This window comes from Harmonia axyridis, chromosome 3, assembly GCF_914767665.1.
Source record: "Harmonia axyridis chromosome 3, icHarAxyr1.1, whole genome shotgun sequence".
Lineage (NCBI taxonomy): Eukaryota > Metazoa > Arthropoda > Insecta > Coleoptera > Coccinellidae > Harmonia > Harmonia axyridis.
Window position 1 is genome coordinate 49,721,663 of NC_059503.1, and position 20,792 is coordinate 49,742,454.

Sequence of the window (20,792 nt, forward strand, 5' to 3'; positions counted from 1 at the left end):
GCTCTGTATTCGTTTTTCGGAACCGTGACTACCTGTGACATTCTGATCTCAGTGATTAAATCACAGTTCGTGAAATATCGCTCTTCTCTAATCAGCATTCCACCGACTGTTTCATAACATTTTGAAGAGGATAATGAGCATACAAGTTGTAAATAACATCCCATCACCAGTAAGGGTTAATGTACAACAATCTAGCTTGCGACATGTTTGGAATACCATAGACGATGAGATGGCGGTAGTTTTTGCAGACACTCGCCATTGCTAGAGTCCATCGAACTCTGTGCTAAGCTTTAATTCTTCGGGTTTGATGAAATGTCCATCAGTTGATTATTCAGGTGATGCGTCAGCAGTGTTGTGAAAGGCAGTGCTATGGTTCCTAAATGGTTTTGTCGGAGATGACCCGGGACCAACTTCTATTTTCTTTTGAAGTTTGTAGGTTCGGGTATATACCCGAACTTAAATAGGTGGAGTCAATTTAGGTGGTACGATCTCAAATAAAAAGTTTACACTGTGAAGCCAATTTTTTAGTTTTCACTTATCGTCAGATTGATCGATTGAAGATGCCTCCTAAAACTAGCGGAAAAGCTGCCAAGAAAGCTGGCAAGGCCCAAAAAAACATTTCTAAAAGCGACAAGAAGAAGAAACGCAAGAGGAAGGAAAGTTACGCTATCTACATTTATAAAGTATTGAAACAAGTCCATCCGGATACGGGTATTTCAAGCAAGGCTATGAGCATCATGAACAGTTTCGTTAATGATATTTTCGAACGCATCGCCGCCGAGGCGAGTAGACTTGCTCACTACAACAAACGTTCGACAATAACCAGCAGGGAAATTCAAACAGCAGTGCGCCTTCTCTTGCCCGGTGAGTTGGCAAAACACGCCGTCAGCGAAGGAACTAAAGCAGTAACAAAATACACCAGTTCCAAATAAAGCAGGAATTGTTGTTGCATATCAAACGGTTCTTTTCAGAACCACAAATTTTTAAAACTTATAATTATAGTCTGATCTCTAATTTCACCGTTAACGACATGTAGATTTATCAATTTGAAATAATCCATACTAATATAATTCGAATATGTTCGTCAACTTCCTATACCATGTCTGATAATTTTGCACACCAATATCATATATATATGTATATATATTCGGTTCAATGTTATTTACCTGCTTTTCAATTGTTACTATATATATATATATATATATATATATATATATATATATATAAATATATATTTATACCGTTGCAGGGTAAGGCTTAGAGGTTGCCGGTTCCTCTCAGAACAAGGCAACACTCAATTGCTTCTGAGGAAACTTCTCACAATTCTCGTGGTCCACAAGATCATCTCCTTTTGCGCCTTCTCTATTAGATCTTCGTGAAGTCCAAGTTTGGCTGTGTTCCCAGTTAGATGCATCTCAACCAGCCCATTCGTGGTGTGAGTAGATATATATATATATATATATAAACCTGTTGCAAACAGTGATTGTTAACAAAAAAAAAAAAAAAATATATATATATATATATATATATATATATATATATATATATATATATATATATATATATATATATATATATAGATCAATGAGATAAGGGTTTATCGACTCAATGTTTGGAGGAATAAATAAAAAGATGAACTCTTTATTCTGTGACAAGCTTTCGCATTTTTTTAATGCTTCTTCAGGGCTTCTAAAAGAATGTACAATAATTTTCACAATGAACAATCTAAAATATTTTTTACACATTGAACTTACCGAATGTGAGATTTTTAAAGTCACTAGCATCATGCTCAAACATTCGTCATTAAATAAAACTTACAGACTAGACAAAACAATACAAATACAATTATCAATGTAAATTAGCCGCATCGCAGTTTATAGAAATAAATGATTGATAAACTTGTTATTGTTGCTTTGTTTACGAAATAATTACAGGTTATGTTACAGCTCTCTGTGGATTTAGATCTTTACTTTGTGTTCCCATCCCATCCCATCTAAATCCACAGAGAGCTGTAACATAACCTGTAATTATTTCGTAAACAAAGCAACAATAACAAGTTTATCAATCATTTATTTCTATAAACTGCGATGCGGCTAATTTACATTGATAATTGTATTTGTATTGTTTTGTCTAGTCTGTAAGTTTTATTTAATGACGAATGTTTGAGCATGATGCTAGTGACTTCAAAAATCTCACATTCGGTAAGTTCAATGTGTAAAAAATATTTTAGATTGTTCATTGTGAAAATTATTGTACATTCTTTTAGAAGCCCTGAAGAAGCATTAAAAAAATGCGAAAGCTTGGCACAGAATAAAGAGTTTATCTTTTTATTTATTCCTCCAAACATTGAGTCGATAAACCCTTATCTCATTGATCTAAATATACCTGAGACTCTTAAATTCACTTATAATATATATATATATATATATATATATATATATATATATATATATAAGTAGGGGTGATTTGGGTATCTAGGCAATTTGAAATGATCAACAATCTATCGTCTGTTCATCTATATTTCGAACCAAGGTGCGGTTCTTCTTCAGGATGCTAAAATTACAAAATTACAAAATCAAGAGTTGGAAAGCTGAAAAAACAACTCATGCTCACATCCGACAAGACAGTATTATCAATGCTAATAAGTATAGCAACAAAGGTCTTCTGCTCATAAAAATTATAAAAATTACAATAAACCAAAAAGAAAGGAAAGAAACGCTATCACAATGAATCTGTCTGGCTTTGCAATCTCACTATTACACAAATTCCCACCGAAGTTGAGGTTATCTTTAGTCTAGTACCAAAATTTGAAATGTGTTTCATAAACAAAAATGAAAATAATATTAATAAGAAGATTGACTTAAAGAATTTAAGTGTTATATATAGTTATTTATTATCCTTAGATCGTAGGCCATCTAGACAAACATGACTTTATGTCACTTCCTGCATTGTTGTTTTCTCTGTGTTCCCTTGTCTGTGAATGTTAACCTATAATTTTGACAGATTCATTGTGATAGCGTTTCTTTCCTTTCTTTTTGGTTTATTGTAATTTTTATAATTTTTATGAGCAGAAGACCTTTGTTGCTATACTTATTAGCATTGATAATACTGTCTTGTCGGATGTGAGCATGAGTTGTTTTTTCAGCTTTCCAACTCTTGATTTTGTAATTTTAGCATCCTGAAGAAGAACCGCACCTTGGTTCGAAATATAGATGAACAGACGATAGATTGTTGATCATTTCAAATTGCCTAGATACCCAAATCACCCCCTACTTACTTTATTCGGCAAATAATTCTCTTACTGTATATATATATATATATATATATATATATATATATATATATATATATATTTTTTTTATATATATATTATATTATATATATATATATATATATATATATATATATATATATATATATATATATATATATATATATATATATATATATATATATATATTATATTATATATATATATATATATATATCAATGATCAACAATCTATCGTCTGTTCATCTATATTTCGAACCAAGGTGCGGTTCTTCTTCAGGAGGCTAAAATCACACAAATTACAAAATCAGAGTTGGAAAGCTGCAAAAACAACTCATGCTTACATCCGGCAAGAGCAGTAAGAGTACTGCATTATATATATATATATATATATATAGTATATATATATATATATATATATATATATATATATATACTATATATATATATATATATATAGTATATACTATATATATATATATATATATATTGTTGTGGAATGGTATTATCAACTTATAAAATCAATGAGAATACATTACCAGACTCTATCTTTCGGAAACTACAGCAAATTCATCAAATAGATAATAAATTTTAACTTGATATGATCCAATAATTTTAAAGAAAAGTAGAGTAACTTTATTCATTTATTCCATTCACTTGCACATTATAAAAGTAGCATAAATCCAATATTTCTAAAGTACTATATCAATATTCATTCAAAACATCTCAGGATCTGAAACAAAATGAAAATATTAATAAAATTCAAGTTCAATTTGATAAAATCAACAAAAGATATTCAACTCAAGTATCAGGAACCATTTATATATTATGTAAATAATGTTAAAAGAGTCAAAAGACTGAATATTCAATTTTCATTCAAAATGATAAAAAATAATCATTTATTTTATATTTCTTATGTTAATTTTCATGAAATAGCTTGTGATCTAGTGAATTACATCTAGATGCAATCTCAAAAATGTAATATTAGCTGAAATTCCTAATAAAATTGTAAAAAATGGATAGGGATAGGATATCGAATGATAAATCAGGGATTCCAAAGTAATTAATGTCTCAAACATACAAAAATGTATATATTTCATTAGATTATAGTATAATTTAAAAATATGTAGTAGATTTTAGGAGTTATAGATAGAAATCTTTGAATATTAGGCCAAAGAAAGTGAATATTAGAAAAATTTCCAAATTGTATATAGAATATTTGAAAATTTTGTAACTTCGAATCGACCGAATGCAACATATGTGGTACCAAAAGATGCGGAAAAAAATGAAGAAATTAACTAGATCAAGATTGAAGAAGGAAAACTTACCTCAAAAGAGAAAATTGCGAAAGCATCATATTTGGAAAATTTTTTGACATCCAAGGCAATCTTGATTTCAAGAAAAAATTGAAAATCTATATAAAGCCCAGCCGAATGACAGCTAATCAGTCAGTAAAAAACCATTGTTGAGAGCACGTCACCTGACTCAAGAAATTTACCTGAAATAATTGATAAACGAAAGAATTTATTTACGAAAATTTGCAAGATATTAAAATTGTTAAATACGTACCTGAAAATCATTGTGAGAAGAAGTGGAAAATTATTTAATCAATTTCAAGAAGAAATTTCCCTGGATTCAAGCAAGTTGAAGCAATATCAAATGGAAAATGGATTCAAAACAATGCAACTGAATTAATACGAATTAAGGTTATAATCCATTCGAGGTTAGGAGCATAGAAGACGATACCATACCATAACATAGAACACTGATGAGGTCGATGAAGATTTAAATACGTAAATATAAGATTAGATTAATATAAATTTAGTTATTAGATAAGAATTTCTTTATAGTTAGTGAATTTTGAAAATATTAATTAAATTAAAAAAAAAATATAATTGAATTTGAATGAACCCTCCTGAGATATATATAGTCGGCGCAAAATTATAAAAGATATAGTATCAAATTTAGTTATTGGATCGAATCAATTTAAATCAAATCAACAACAACATAATCTCAACTTGAATATATACGATCCATAACAATTGGCGCCCAACGCGTGGCTTATATTAATTCAATTACAGCATTCTTATATTAATTCAATTACAGCATTATTTAAAAAAAAAAAAAATTCAAATTAATACATAATTGTTGGAATCATATCATTGATTATTCAATAAAAAATGGAAACAAGAAGTAAAACGAAAATTGGAGAAAAGGGGGATGAAGAAGAAAATGCAAGAGGAAATATGGAAATAAATGAAGAAAATAGAAAAGAACTGAATTTCTTGGATATAATGACTGCAATTAAAAATTTAGAAGAAAATATGAGTAAAAAATTAGAAGATCGTTCGAAAAATTTAGAAGAAAATATGAGTAAAAAATTAGACGATCGTTCGAAAAATTTAGAAGAAAATTTGAGTAAAAAATTTGAAGATCGTTCAAAAAAATTGGAAGATCAATTGAAAAATTTGGAAGATCAGTCGAAAATATTGGATGAAAATTTTAAAGAATTTAAAGAAGAATTGACAGATAATATAACTGAAATGGATAAAAAACTTGTGAATAGTTTAATGGCAGTCAATGATATGTTTAATGCCAGAATAAATCAAGTTGAAGAAGAATTTACTTCAAAATTACAAGAGAAAAGCAAAATATGTAAAAAGAATTTAGAAATTAGTGAAAATAGAATCAAGACAGAATTTCACAATATTATAGAAAGGAACCTCAGTATTATATATAATGATATCGAAAAACAAAATGAGCAACTGGAAATCAATAAGATTGAGATGTATAAAATTGCAAGAATTCAAAATGAGAAATCGAATGAAAAATTGAAAATTGTAGGAGAGATCAACATGAATTTCAATGAAAAATTAATAAATCAGTATACAGCACCTTTAATAGAATTTTCAGAAAATAAAAACAAGATTGATCAAAATATATATGAGCTAGGAAATCCACAAAATTTAATAGAAGACAAATATTATGAAAATAAAGAGATAATTCTGAATTATAACAGTATAAGGGATCCTCAAGCGAAACCATCAGAACGATACATTCAAGAAGTAGTGAAATATTCAAGAAAACTTGTCAATAGAGAACAAAACAAATGGGATATACAATTAAACAGAGTGGAATTTTTGTTGAATACAATGCATAATGCAATTAATGAAGAAACAAATTTATATTCAATGAAACAAGAAAGAAATTGTTACAGAACAAGTCATATAAATAATGAAGACATCATGAAGAAGGTAAAAGTAAGATTGAAAAAGAATAGAAAAAGATACAGAAAGAAAATGGAGAGAATGAATAGAAGGAAATATGTGAAGTTTAAAAAAAAAAGAGATTTGGTTATTGTACGATTCCACAGAGTAACAGACAAGCGGAATAAGATTTGTGCGAAATTAAAAACTCCATTCGAGGGACCATATATAATAGATGATGAGAATGGTTTGAATAGTTATGTATTAAAAGAATTAGAAACAGAAGGAATAAGAGGAATTTTTCATATTAATGATTTATATGAATTCATCCAGACAACTAATGAAAGTTAATTTAAATTTCAATCAAATTTCAAAATTTTGGAGAAATTTTAATATTTTAAATTTTATATTGAAAATAAAAAATTTCAAATATTAAATTTGGGGAATTGTTATGGAATGGTATTATCAACTTATAAAATCAATGAGAATACATTACCAGACTCTATCTTTCGGAAACTACAGCAAATTCATCAAATAGATAATAAATTTTAACTTGATATGATCCAATAATTTTAAAGAAAAGTAGAGTAACTTTATTCATTTATTCCATTCACTTGCACATTATAAAAGTAGCATAAATCCAATATTTCTAAAGTACTATATCAATATTCATTCAAAACATCTCAGGATCTGAAACAAAATGAAAATATTAATAAAATTCAAGTTCAATTTGATAAAATCAACAAAAGATATTCAACTCAAGTATCAGGAACCATTTATATATTATGTAAATAATGTTAAAAGAGTCAAAAGACTGAATATTCAATTTTCATTCAAAATGATAAAAAATAATCATTTATTTTATATTTCTTATGTTAATTTTCATGAAATAGCTTGTGATCTAGTGAATTACATCTAGATGCAATCTCAAAAATGTAATATTAGCTGAAATTCCTAATAAAATTGTAAAAAATGGATAGGGATAGGATATCGAATGATAAATCAGGGATTCCAAAGTAATTAATGTCTCAAACATACAAAAATGTATATATTTCATTAGATTATAGTATAATTTAAAAATATGTAGTAGATTTTAGGAGTTATAGATAGAAATCTTTGAATATTAGGCCAAAGAAAGTGAATATTAGAAAAATTTCCAAATTGTATATAGAATATTTGAAAATTTTGTAACTTCGAATCGACCGAATGCAACATATGTGGTACCAAAAGATGCGGAAAAAAATGAAGAAATTAACTAGATCAAGATTGAAGAAGGAAAACTTACCTCAAAAGAGAAAATTGCGAAAGCATCATATTTGGAAAATTTTTTGACATCCAAGGCAATCTTGATTTCAAGAAAAAATTGAAAATCTATATAAAGCCCAGCCGAATGACAGCTAATCAGTCAGTAAAAAACCATTGTTGAGAGCACGTCACCTGACTCAAGAAATTTACCTGAAATAATTGATAAACGAAAGAATTTATTTACGAAAATTTGCAAGATATTAAAATTGTTAAATACGTACCTGAAAATCATTGTGAGAAGAAGTGGAAAATTATTTAATCAATTTCAAGAAGAAATTTCCCTGGATTCAAGCAAGTTGAAGCAATATCAAATGGAAAATGGATTCAAAACAATGCAACTGAATTAATACGAATTAAGGTTATAATCCATTCGAGGTTAGGAGCATAGAAGACGATACCATACCATAACATAGAACACTGATGAGGTCGATGAAGATTTAAATACGTAAATATAAGATTAGATTAATATAAATTTAGTTATTAGATAAGAATTTCTTTATAGTTAGTGAATTTTGAAAATATTAATTGAATTAAAAAAAAAATATAATTGAATTTGAATGAACCCTCCTGAGATATATATAGTCGGCGCAAAATTATAAAAGATATAGTATCAAATTTAGTTATTGGATCGAATCAATTTAAATCAAATCAACAACAACATAATCTCAACTTGAATATATACGATCCATAACAATATATATATATATATATATATATATATATATATATATATATATATATATATAGTATATATATATATATAGTATATTTCAACCAACAAAGAAAATCATGATTCAAGACGAGACAACCAAACATACACCTCGATTTATATATATATATATATATATATATATATATATATATATATATATATATATAAATAATATCAGTAACTGGTTAGTTTCCATGCGTTCTACCGTTGTAAAATCCCGCCCAGTTTCCCTTCTTATCTCTTCGTTCCTGATATGTTGCAATCTGGAAACTCTACAAGATCTTATCGAAATGTCCATCTCTAATTTGTCTATGGTCTTTTTTTTCTGGAAGTTGCCAGCATTCACAGCCATAAGTTAAAATAGATTCTACAACTGTTGTGTAGATTGTTGCCTCTGATATTGAAACCTTTTTTTTTCGTTTCAGTAGCCGTTCAGTTGTTTATAGATAGAGTTGAGTAGGGGTGGAGGAGTCTCGATAGAAATGGCCCCCATTAATTGGGGATCTTATATGTTAGATGATATCATAGTTCTCCAGTCGCATACTCCAGGAAGTTTATTTTAATTGGGGTCGGATCTTGTATATTCTCAAAATTTAAATATGTATGTCGTAAAAAGATTTACCCAGATTTTTTCCTAATTAGGATGTCTACTAGCTGTTCTTTCGATCCTATTCTTGGGGCATCCATTCTGCTGTGTAGTAATTTTCAACTCTGTATTTCTCAGAGTAACTAACGCTAAAAGATTACATATATCATGCTGTTACAATCATTACGTGTTCTTCAATTAACGGAAACTCTAGAGCCCGTAAGCAATCAGAGGTCTCCCCAAAGGACGTAGTTAATATCACACAATCTACTTCTACGAAAGATGAAAAAAAACTCCTCTCCTGACCTATCTAGCTGCCGGTATCACTAGGCAACAACAGTACCTAGAAGTGAAGGGAATCCAATATGCTGATGTCATCATCAAAATGACATCACACCGAATAAATAAGTCAAAATCATTATTTTGATCCGTATCTGATAGAACGCTCGAGCTATTCGGATTCTGAAGAGTTTTTATGTCAAAATAGACGACGTGTTATCCCCACCAGACAAATGGAAGCAGGAGTGCCTCAAGGTTCAGTTCTAAGCCCAAAATCAACAACATCTGCATATGCAACGCCCCAAAAAGGTCAAGGAATATGCTAGCTCTATACGCAGATGATAGATGTCATTTACAGAATAGTGATCGCAGCACTAGATGATTTATATATTACAGACGAATGTTTCATTAAGTGAAAGATTCAAATGAAATGACTAAACCTGCATAGTCAACTGTGCGATTGTATTTTTCTTCCTGTTAATTTCTAGCTGTTTGCGGAACCAATTATCAAATATATTGGGACTGTATGCAAATAAAAAAACAAACAAAAAACAAATAATAATTCAAACTCTATGGATGGCAATCAATGGCATTCAATGTATGAAATTAGTATACTAAGCCCTACCTCATTCAGAGTATGGAACGTACTACGCTGATTGGTCGAAACCGCGAGTATATATATATGTATACGAGGACATTTTCGAGGAATTTCTGAAAACTACTCAATGAGGACTTGAGGCGTGTTTTCGATCCCAGAACTCCGACACTGATGGCAGGCGATCTGAACGCCAAGCATCCAGCATGGCATAGCAGAATCACAAATGCTAGTGGAAGAACACTGAACGATTTTGCGGACAATAACCAAGAAATCGTTATAGATGCACCGAATGAGCCAACTCATTACGGACCGATAGGTCGCCCGGATGATTGGACATCGCGATGTTCAAGAACATCCCATTAGTTCATCGGATCACAGCCATATCTGAGCTGAGTTCCGATCATAATCCTTTTTTGGTTCATCTTGGAGATGAATTCGACGTGGATCCGCCAAAAACCAAGTCATGGACAGACTGGCAGGTTTTCAAGGAACAAATGACGACGAATATGGGTCCACTTAGACTCATATATGACTTCAAGGAACTGGACTCAGCCGTCGAGTCCCTCACGAAAATCATCAAAACGTCATTGGACGGTTCAACACGAATTTCTTCTTTGCCTAGTCAGAAGAACTCGATCCCAGAAGACATCAAGGAGCTTATCAGGGAGAAGCATAGAGCGAGGCGTAGAGCTCAGAACACACTCAGCCCTGAGGACCGTCGAGTGTTCAATCAGCTCAACGCTAGAGTCAAGGAGGCTCTCAGAAAGGTCCGGAATGATCGTTGGGAAGAGAAATTAATCTCTCTTTCCACAGAAGACAACAGTGTTTGGCGGATGGCCAAAGCACTGCGCTCAGATAGAAAACCAACCCCACCGATTCACGGTTTACAAGGAATGGTATATAGTCCAGAAGAAAAGGCTGAAGCTTTCGCGGATAACCTCGAAAGCCAATGCAGTTGTACCTACAACTATGCGGATTTGGACCACATCGAGGACGTCAACCGCAAAGTGAGAAGAGACCTGAAAAAGGAATCAACGGAAGCTATTGGTTTCGCAACCGTTCAGGAAATCCAGAACACTATTATGTCGGTTAAAGTGAAAACGGCACCAGGACCAGACGGCATCACTAACTTGACGTTGCGAAACCTCCCTCGAAAAGCCTTAGTAGCATTGACGAATATAGTCAATGCTACGCTACGACTAAGGTACTTTCCGAAGGAATGGAAGAAAGCCAACGTGGTTTCAATCCACAAGGCCGGCAAAGATGCTAAATTCCCGCAGAACTACCGTCCTATCAGTCTTCTCTCGTGCATAGGGAAGATTACGGAAGCGGTCATTCTGAAAAGACTGAAGACAATAACAGAAGAAAAGAAGATTATACAGTTGGAACAGTTTGGTTTTCAAAGCCAACACTCCACTGTGCAACAGGTGCTCCGAGTAGTGGAACAAATCACGGATGGATATAACCGCAAACAAGTCACAGGAGCTGTGTTCTTGGATGTGGCCAAAGCGTTTGATAAAGTATGGCACAAAGGATTGCTATACAAACTGCTCGCGGCCGGATTTCCACTCTCCATGGTCCAACTTCTAGCTTCTTACCTGCATTCTCGCAAGTTTAGAGCCAGAGTTGACGGAGTATTGTCTTCAGAGAGGTCTCTTTCAGCCGGAGTTCCGCAAGGATCTCTGCTGTCTCCAATATTATTCACAATATATGTATCCGACATGCCAAAAACGGTGAAAACCTCCATGGCACTGTACGCTGACGACACTGCCATTCTTGCCAGTTCATGGTGTCCCAAAATGGCAACGAAGTATCTACAGGAAGCCATCTATAGACTTCAATCCTGGTTTGCTCGATGGAGAATCGAAGTGAACCCTGAGAAGAGCGAAGCCGTTCTTTTCAGTCGAAAGAAAAAAGATCCCATAGGACATGTCGTAATGTTCGGTAGGAGGATCGAATGGAAAGACGAGGCCAAGTATCTGGGAGTGATACTTGACAAGAAGCTTACTTGGAAACAACACGTCACATCAGCTGTGACGAAGGGAAAGACAGCAGCGGCAGCGTTGCAACCGCTACTTTGCAAAAGCAGCAAAATGTCTCTTTCCAACAAGCTTCTTCTCTATAAGTCCACCATTCGGCCGGTCATGTCTTACGCATGCCCAGCTTGGGGATACGCCGCAAAGACGCATCTGCAGGGACTTCAAGTCGTGCAGAGTACGATCCTGAGACGGGCCGTAAATGCACCATGGTTTGTCAGCAACGTACGGATACATGAAGACCTGCATATACCATTCTTAGACGACCATTTAATAGATCTGAGCGTGAAGACCTTCAACAAAATGAAAAATCACGCAAACCCTCTTATAAGGAAGGCTTGCGACTATGATGAAAAAGCCCCTAGGAAACACAAAAGACCGAAGATGGCACTTCCCTAGGAAGTGTGTATTAGAGCCAAACCCTTACTGGCACAGAGATAATTACACAAACCTTCTGAAGTGGCATACTGCCACCTGCTAGAGCAGACCAAATTAGCTCACCAGAGGTAAATCATATTGAGACTGAGCAGTAAAAGGCTAATAGCCTGACTGCAAAAGAGAACGAAGTTCCAAGTTCCAAGTTCGAGGAATTTCAAGGGTTGCAAATTTTCCCTGAGACTGCTGACGACCATCGAAAACTGACCTCAGGTCTGAAAGAACACGATCAGGAGTATTTTTCCTATACATTGCCTGATGACAAGCTACTCCGCGTTGTGATTCGCGGCATTCCCGGACATGAAACCGAGAAATCGATCAAAGAAAAATTAGAGAAACGGGGCTTCGAAGTTTTCGAAACAACCCAACTATACAGGAGAGTGGAAGGCGGGAAACACTATTTCCCATTGATGTTGGTGAAACTTCACCGCACCGAAGCCAGTAAAGAAATTTTCAACCTGTCCCATCTAGGTTTCTTCAAAATCCAAGTAGAATCCCAAAGAACAAGGCAAACATTTAAACAATGTTTCAGATGCCAAAGCTTTGGCCACACTCAGTCTACATGTCACTTGAAACCAAGATGCGTGAAATGTAGCGAGGAACACTGGTCATTCGAATGTCCGAAACCAAAAACTACTCCTGCCGTGTGCGCCAACTGCCGCCTACCCCATCCAGCCAATTTTCGAGGCTGCAAGAACTACCCGGGCAACTCAAAGAAGCCCAAAACTCAGGAAAGGAAGTTCAACTCTAACAAAGTTGTAGAGGGCGTGTCCTACAGTTCCAAAGTGGCCCCGAAAAAGACTGAAAACAAGATCATAACCAAAGAACCAAACATGACGGAGATGCTGGCCCAAGTCACATCTTTATTAACCAAGATTGCCAGTAGCCTCAATAAATAGGAAGCCGCACTCTCTAAAAGTGCTTGCGTGGAATTCAAATTCCATCGTGAACAGGCTCCCGGAGTTCAGGGACTACGTTGCAGAAGAAAAATTTGACGTCGTTCTCTTATGCGAAACGTTCCTGAAGCCAGCCAACACATTGTCGGTCCCTAACTACCACATCTACCGAAGTGACCGCCTCACAGGAAGAAACGGTGGAGTCGCTGTCCTAGTGAAGAAAAATATCCATCACGAACGGATTCCCAATTTCAACATTGTAAATCTAGAGCACGCAGCAGTGAACATCCTGATGTCCGACAACAGGCCCATCACAATTATAGCCGCCTACAACTCTCCGAGTAAACCCCTCCTTGCTTCTGATTTGAGCCAGATATTCCCCTCATCTGACAGAATAATCCTTGGTGGTGATCTGAACGCTAAAAACCGTCTATGGAACTCGAGGACCACGACGACACGAGGCAGAACTCTTGCCGCGCATGCAGCCTCCAACAACTACTCGGTTGTTGGTCCGGATCAACCAACGCACTACGGGACAGGGAGACCCGATGTGCTGGACGTTTTTCTCCTCAATAATATAGAATACTCTTCCACAGTACATACGCAGACAGTCCTGAGTTCAGATCACAACCCGATAATTCTAGAGCTGGAAGACTGGCACGACATTCCAGTTCAACACTCGGAGAAGCAAATAAATTGGAGGAAGTTCACTGACCTGCTCAAGAACACCCAACCCCTAGAAGAGCCCAAGACCGTGATGGAAATTAACAGTGCCACAAGAAGACTGACAGTGGACATTCAAGCAGCCATTTCTGAAGCGACAAAAATAAAAATTAAAAACTCCCCGGATAAGAACAGCTTACCTCCGGAAATCAAACAGCTGATTCAACTCAAGAACAGAGCTCTGAGAAAAGCCCAACGAACTCTGGACCCAAGGGACAAGAGGGAAGCTAATCGTTTGACCAACAAAGTCAAATATGAGATCCAGAAGTTCAAAAATGATAGTTGGCAGGAATTTCTGGAAACAATCAATGAAGACTGCAACGATAGCAACGCCCACTACAAACCCATGTGGAACCTGAACAAGAGGCTCAAAAACAAGACAAATAGATCTCCACCATTACATGGACCAGGCCGTATTGTTCATACAGACCATGAAAAAGTTGATGTCTTCGCAGACAGACTTCAATTACAGTTCTCCCCAAACCGCAGCCCCGACGACGACATTGACTTTGAGGAATCAATTGAAAGAAAGGCAAGAAGAATCATCCGCCAACAATCCGAAGCAACGATCCGTTCAACCAACGCAGAGGAAGTTCTTGAAGAGATAAAGTATCTCAAGAAAAGAAGCTCTCCTGGCGAAGACGGTATCACAAATTCCCATTTGAAAAACTGCCCCATAGAATTTACTAAGAATATCGTTAATTTAATAAACGGCATTTTACGCCTTCAGCACTTCCCTGAAGCATGGAAGAATGCAATAGTAATTCTAATACCTAAACAAGGTGAAGACCCTTTATTTCCTCAAAGTCACCGTCCTATTAGTCTCTGCACCATGGGGAAACTCACTGAACGTATTGTGCTTAGAAGACTCGAAGAAGAACTTCAAAGCAACAATACCATCCCTGATGAACAATACGGCTTCAGAGCAGAACACTCGACTGAACAGCAAGTACTTAGACTAACGGAAAACGTGATCAATAACATAAATATGAGACACATCAGTGCGGCCGCATTTTTCGACATATCCAAGGCGTTCGATAAAGTGTGGCACCAAGGTCTAATTGTCAAAATGAACCAAGCTGGCACTACCCTAGCAGTCACAAGACTTATTAACAGCTACCTCAAATCCCGGACATTTCAAGTCAAAATTGGCTCTTGCAGATCAGCTAAAACCCCAATAACAGCGGGGGTTCCCCAAGGAGGTGTTCTCTCGCCGAAGTTGTATAATATTTATTCATCGGATATTCCAAGGGTTTTCGGAAATGCGAAAATCTTCACCTATGCTGACGATACCGCTGTGCTTGCCCACTCCAGAAATTTGAATCTGGGAAGAAGATACCTCCAATCAGCGACTGATTCAATTCTGGAGTGGATGGAGAAATGGAAAATCAAAGTAAATCCAAAGAAAACGCAAGCAATCGTTTTCAGCAGAAAAGCCGCTCTACCGAGCGATCAACTCGAAATAAATGGTGAAGAAATCCCTTGGAGTAACAAAGTTAAATACCTTGGTGTGATCTTTGACCGTAAGCTTACGTGGAAGGATCACATCGAAGAAATCAAAAGAAAAACTACGCTGAAAAATATACAACTACATCCTCTGATGGCGAGAAAGAGCAAACTCAGCCTTGACAACAAGTTGAGGTTGTACAAAATGGTAATCGTCCCGTCGATACTATACTGCTCCACTGCTTGGGGGCAAGCTGCCAAATGTCATAAATCAAAACTTGAAGTAATTCAAAGCAAAACCCTCAGAAAAATTACAGACGCCCCTTGGTTCATCCGGAATAATGACATCAGAAAAGATCTAAAAATTGACACAGTTTCTAAACAAATAAGACGACGTAACAAGAAACTTTTGGAAAAATTCGAGTCCCACACCAACCCCACTTTGGCAGAGGCCTTAAATTACGACCCAGAGGAGTCATCAAAAATAAAGCGGCCAAAATTAGCGCTAAACGAAGAGGGAGATCATAGTTAATTCCACCACTGAAGGCGAAAAAATAAAGTAGTAACGCCCACAAAACTCCCCCATCCTATGGGGAATACACCAAGCCCAAGGATAAAAGTGTTTCAAACACTAATCCAAGAAGAAACCAAAGATCCTTGTGTTTCGAGGAATTATCAAAGCCCAACAATCGTTTTACTCTCCCATATTCCCGTATTATATTATAATGTCTGGTCGCGGTAAAGGTGGAAAAGTTAAGGGTAAGGCAAAGTCTCGTTCCAACCGAGCTGGATTACAATTTCCAGTTGGTCGTATTCATCGTTTATTACGCAAAGGAAATTATGCTGAACGAGTTGGAGCTGGAGCACCCGTCTATCTAGCCGCTGTTATGGAATATCTAGCCGCCGAAGTTTTGGAATTGGCCGGTAACGCAGCACGTGACAACAAGAAAACCAGAATTATTCCCAGACATCTTCAGCTGGCAATCAGAAACGACGAAGAGTTGAACAAATTGCTATCGGGAGTAACTATCGCTTAAGGTGGTGTTTTACCGAATATCCAAGCCGTCCTCTTGCCAAAGAAGACAGAAAAGAAATCATAAATACAATCTGTATGTGAAACGGCCCTTTTCAGGGCCACAATATTTCCTCATTGAAAAGATTTTTTTATCATCTGATCACTTTGGGTATAATAAAATTGCGACAATTTCACGGTCCTACTGACATTCGTAAGTAGGGTAAATGCTCTGATTTTCGACCAAATTAACAAAAACATCGATTTCGGGTACGACTTTTTCACACATAAACTAATCATAAACTAATTTTAAAGGTGTTGATGTTCATCGATTCTTTGGCTAGTTTTAAATAATTTGTCATATAATTTCAAACGTTCTCTTCGCATTCAACCTTCGAAATGTGAAAACAGAGAAAATCTGAATAACATTCGGGTCACGACCATGCCGCAGAGTTCTCGACCATTTTTTTGTTTGTTTTCGACCACTAATAATAGTGGCTGCTCACTTCTCGTCTTCACTTAAAAATTTTATATTTATATCAATCAGATGGATTTCAGATGAGGTAATTGAGTAAGAAACACTGGGAACGTAAAAAAATTATTCTGCAAAAGTTTTCATTTTCTATAAGTATTTCAAAATAGGAACTCATATTAAATAATATTATTTGGTTATTTTGTTCTTAATATCTTTTCAGAAACTAATGAGTATATAAAACACCGACCACAAGTGGTCGAGAATTAAGTATAGTATATCCAAAGTCACTTGGAGGAAGCCAGAATATTTCAATTATATGTTCAAGGGTTGTCCAAGTTTCCAGAAATTCCTTTGGGGCCAGTGAATTTATTGCCTAACAATACTTTCGAATAAACCCCCGGTATTTAGCGGATCGCGGTTTCCATTTCAAAGAGACATCTGGCCGAGCGTTTTTATGGACTAGTTCAAGTGGCTTTGTATATACTATACAATCAAATTGGTTCTCGACCGAGAATAAATGAAAGGTAGAATAAGTATGTTTCAACGTTAATTCAGTGGTCGCAAACTAATATTCAAAAAAAAAACGAACATGATCCAACAGAAATATATCGGTTGAAATAAACAATTATTGAAATTACATATTGGTTGTCGACCACTTTGGTCGAGAAATAAAAGGTAAAAATTTTCCAATACCAGTTCGCGACTGTCGAATAATATACATTTTCCCACAACTGCTATGAAAAGTAGCGTATTCTTCATAGCTTACTCAATTTCAAAACTATGTATTGCTCATACTGTGGGAAATATTATTTCTCACAGCACTTTGCCCACACCTCGCTTGGTAGACCAATGTAATTGGGCTTTTGAGTCGTTTCTATGGAAACGCAATAAATTCGCGCATACTGTCAACGAAGGCCATTTTAATTTGAATCAAGTCCATTACTTGAATTATTGAAATTTGTGCAGTTGTAGGAAAAGTACAGTGTGCAACATGTGGAGAAAGTCCTTTTCTCGCTCGTGTGAACTCGCGAGAAAAGTTGGACTTTCCCCACTTGTTGCACAATATACTATTTCAGCGCGAAAACTTTGACCTATACCCCTACTATGCAAACTATCTTGAAAGGGTAGCAATGGTCGAGAAAACACGTACGGCGGAAATATTTTACACTACAAGATATATTTTATTATTATTTTATCTCAAATCACGGAATGGTCGAGTCGAGAGACACTGACGGTCGGCTAACCAGTGCATTTACCCTATATACAGTGGCTTAGGTAGCTATTAGACCCGGGTCGATCGCAACCCACCGACGAGATAATCGGGTCGAAAGACATAATAATAATACAGTGGGAGATCAGGTAAGAAATTTACGAAATCGGTTGTTCTGAATAATGGTCTATTTTCGAATAAAAATGAACAAATTTGTAAAACAGTCCCCCACTATGAACAGTAGGAAAGGACTTATTCTAGTTAACTAGACCTTCAAACTTCGATTTATCGAATCGAATAAATTATCGTATAATTCGATAATTATCGTACCGGTGGCAACGATGGATTTCGGAGTTACTTTCGAGCTACAATTTATTTATTTTGTATTATTCAATAGTTATGTCAACTAATGGGGCTATGTTAATTGGTGCTTTCATCTTTTGAAAATGAAATAAAACAAAAGTAAAAGATAATGAAATCAAACTCAATAAAAAATAACTATACTACGAGGTTGCAACAGGTAAGTCGAGTCCGATTGTTCATTAAATTAGTGGAGAAATGGTGGACTGTATAAGCGACAGCGAAACATATGAAAATGATACTAAAGTCTAAAATTGTGGTTAACATTATAACTTACCTGATGGGCGTCAGGTTAGAAAACATAGCCTCTCCACAGGGCCCTTGGTGCGGGATATACAGGGTGTTTCCTAAACATACGGCAAAAATTCAGGGGGTTGTTCCTTGGACTATTTTAAGCATGTTTTGTCCTTGGATGATTTTTGAAAAACCTCTTTGTTTCGAAGATACAGGGCGAACAACATTTTTCATATTTTTAAAATTAATAATAGTTCAATAATTAATAATAATTTGGATTGGAAGAGGTGGACCTCATTTATGGCCTGCTCGTTACCCGGACTTAAACCCCTTAGATTATTTCCTATGGGGCCATCTAAAATCATTAGTTTATACCACTCCAGTAGAAAATGTGGAAGACTTGCGAAATCGGATCATTGCTGGGTGTAACTTAATAAGAAATGATCCTGGTGTTTTTGAAAGGGTTCGACAGTCAATGAGGAGAAGATTGGATGCTTGTATGCTGGCTAGAGGTGGTCATTTTCAACAGTTTTTGTAGGTTGAGTTGAATTTTCATGTAATTTTTCATAATAAAATGTTATTATCTGAAATTTTGTTTCCCCTATATCTTCGAAACAAATAGGTTTTTCAAAAATCATCAAAGGACAAAATATTCTTAGAATAGTCCAAGGAACAACCCCCTGAATTTTTGCCGCATGTTTAGGAAACACCCTGTATTTCAGCTCCAACTTTCGGTTTTCAAGGGCGGTGTAGAAAAGCTCTAACATAATGCGTTCGAGCGAATATAAAATCGACGAATAATGCGGGAGTTTCCGAATGAAGCCACCAATTGTTCCCTTGTTCACTCGCGAACTTACCATCTTTCGCTATACCTCGAACTCACACAAACAGGTAGGAATGCTACACCTATCAATAACGCTCCCGTGGTTTGAAAAATGCTAGGGTTCGTGTTGTAGTAAGGAAAATGTATCGACGAAAAGCTGCAAAAATTCTACTTGCTGAAGAATCCGACAATCCGACAAGTTCGACAATCTAGGAATAAAAGTCGTAACTTAACAACATGAACACCTAATTGAAAATGCGTAAAGTGAATGATATCTTACCTACAAAAGGAAATTTTTTTATGGTTAATTGGGATCCGGGAATTGAAAGCACGCGGGATGATTTTATATCATCCCGATATGAAAAATTCAACGAGGTAGAGAATGATGAAAATGTTTCACGATTGATGAATTATGTAGAACCACACTCGAATCGTTTCGCCAACGATGTGATCTTCAGAAACGTTAGGCTACTAACTATATATAGCAAAACATGTCCCTGGGGAGGGGGGCTCAAACTACCTCCACTACCTACCACATTATAGGTTAATCGTAACACCTACCAATCACAGTATATCGTTATAATCTACTTATAACTAAACTACAATTTGTCACTAAGAACCGTAAACTTCAGCGGATTGTTAATTTTCCCTTTGAACATACGTTCCATTGTGGCCAAAAACACTTTTCATTAGAATACTTGAACAGTTTTAACGATCTATCACACCAATAATCAAGTTTTGATAATACTGACGACAGTTGAGTCATTAATTAAATTATCGCCGATTTCAACGGATAATGTTCGACTGTGAATTTGAATCCACGTCACCAGAACTTCGAGTAGCTATCCGAAAAGCGTACGAAGCTTTTATAAACTGGTGTGCGAGTGAAGATGAAATAAGTCCAGTGCATTATGCTAAATAGCGAGCATAGATACTTGAAAAGGCAGAATGTTGGATACAAAGCGAATAAGTCAAGTGTTCCTTCCGGAGCAATAAAAATTTCTGAACGATGCTCCTGTAGAATGTCTCCCTAGTGAGGTAACTTCTGAATTCCTTCAGTGCATATTAAAACAGGTTGCTTTGATTATTGCCATCTCCTGAGTTGGCGCAGGTGCGATGAACTTCTGAAATTGAGAATGAATGTGATATGGAAACGTTAGAAAATCGAATCATAATAACTTATTC

General features: G+C 35.3%; 2 protein-coding genes across 2 annotated transcripts; both read left to right on the top strand.

Moving 5' to 3' along the window:
• Window positions 1-523: 523 nt before the first annotated feature.
• On the top strand, window positions 524-980 carry LOC123675079 (histone H2B-like). The gene has a single exon (XM_045610324.1). The coding sequence runs from the start codon at window positions 561-563 to the stop codon at window positions 930-932; it is 372 nt and encodes a 123-aa protein (XP_045466280.1). The 5' UTR covers window positions 524-560; the 3' UTR covers window positions 933-980.
• Window positions 981-16,218: 15,238 nt separating this feature from the next.
• On the top strand, window positions 16,219-16,530 carry LOC123675406 (histone H2A-like). Its single transcript, XM_045610760.1, has one exon. The coding sequence runs from the start codon at window positions 16,219-16,221 to the stop codon at window positions 16,528-16,530; it is 312 nt and encodes a 103-aa protein (XP_045466716.1).
• The last annotated feature ends 4,262 nt before the right edge of the window (window positions 16,531-20,792 follow it).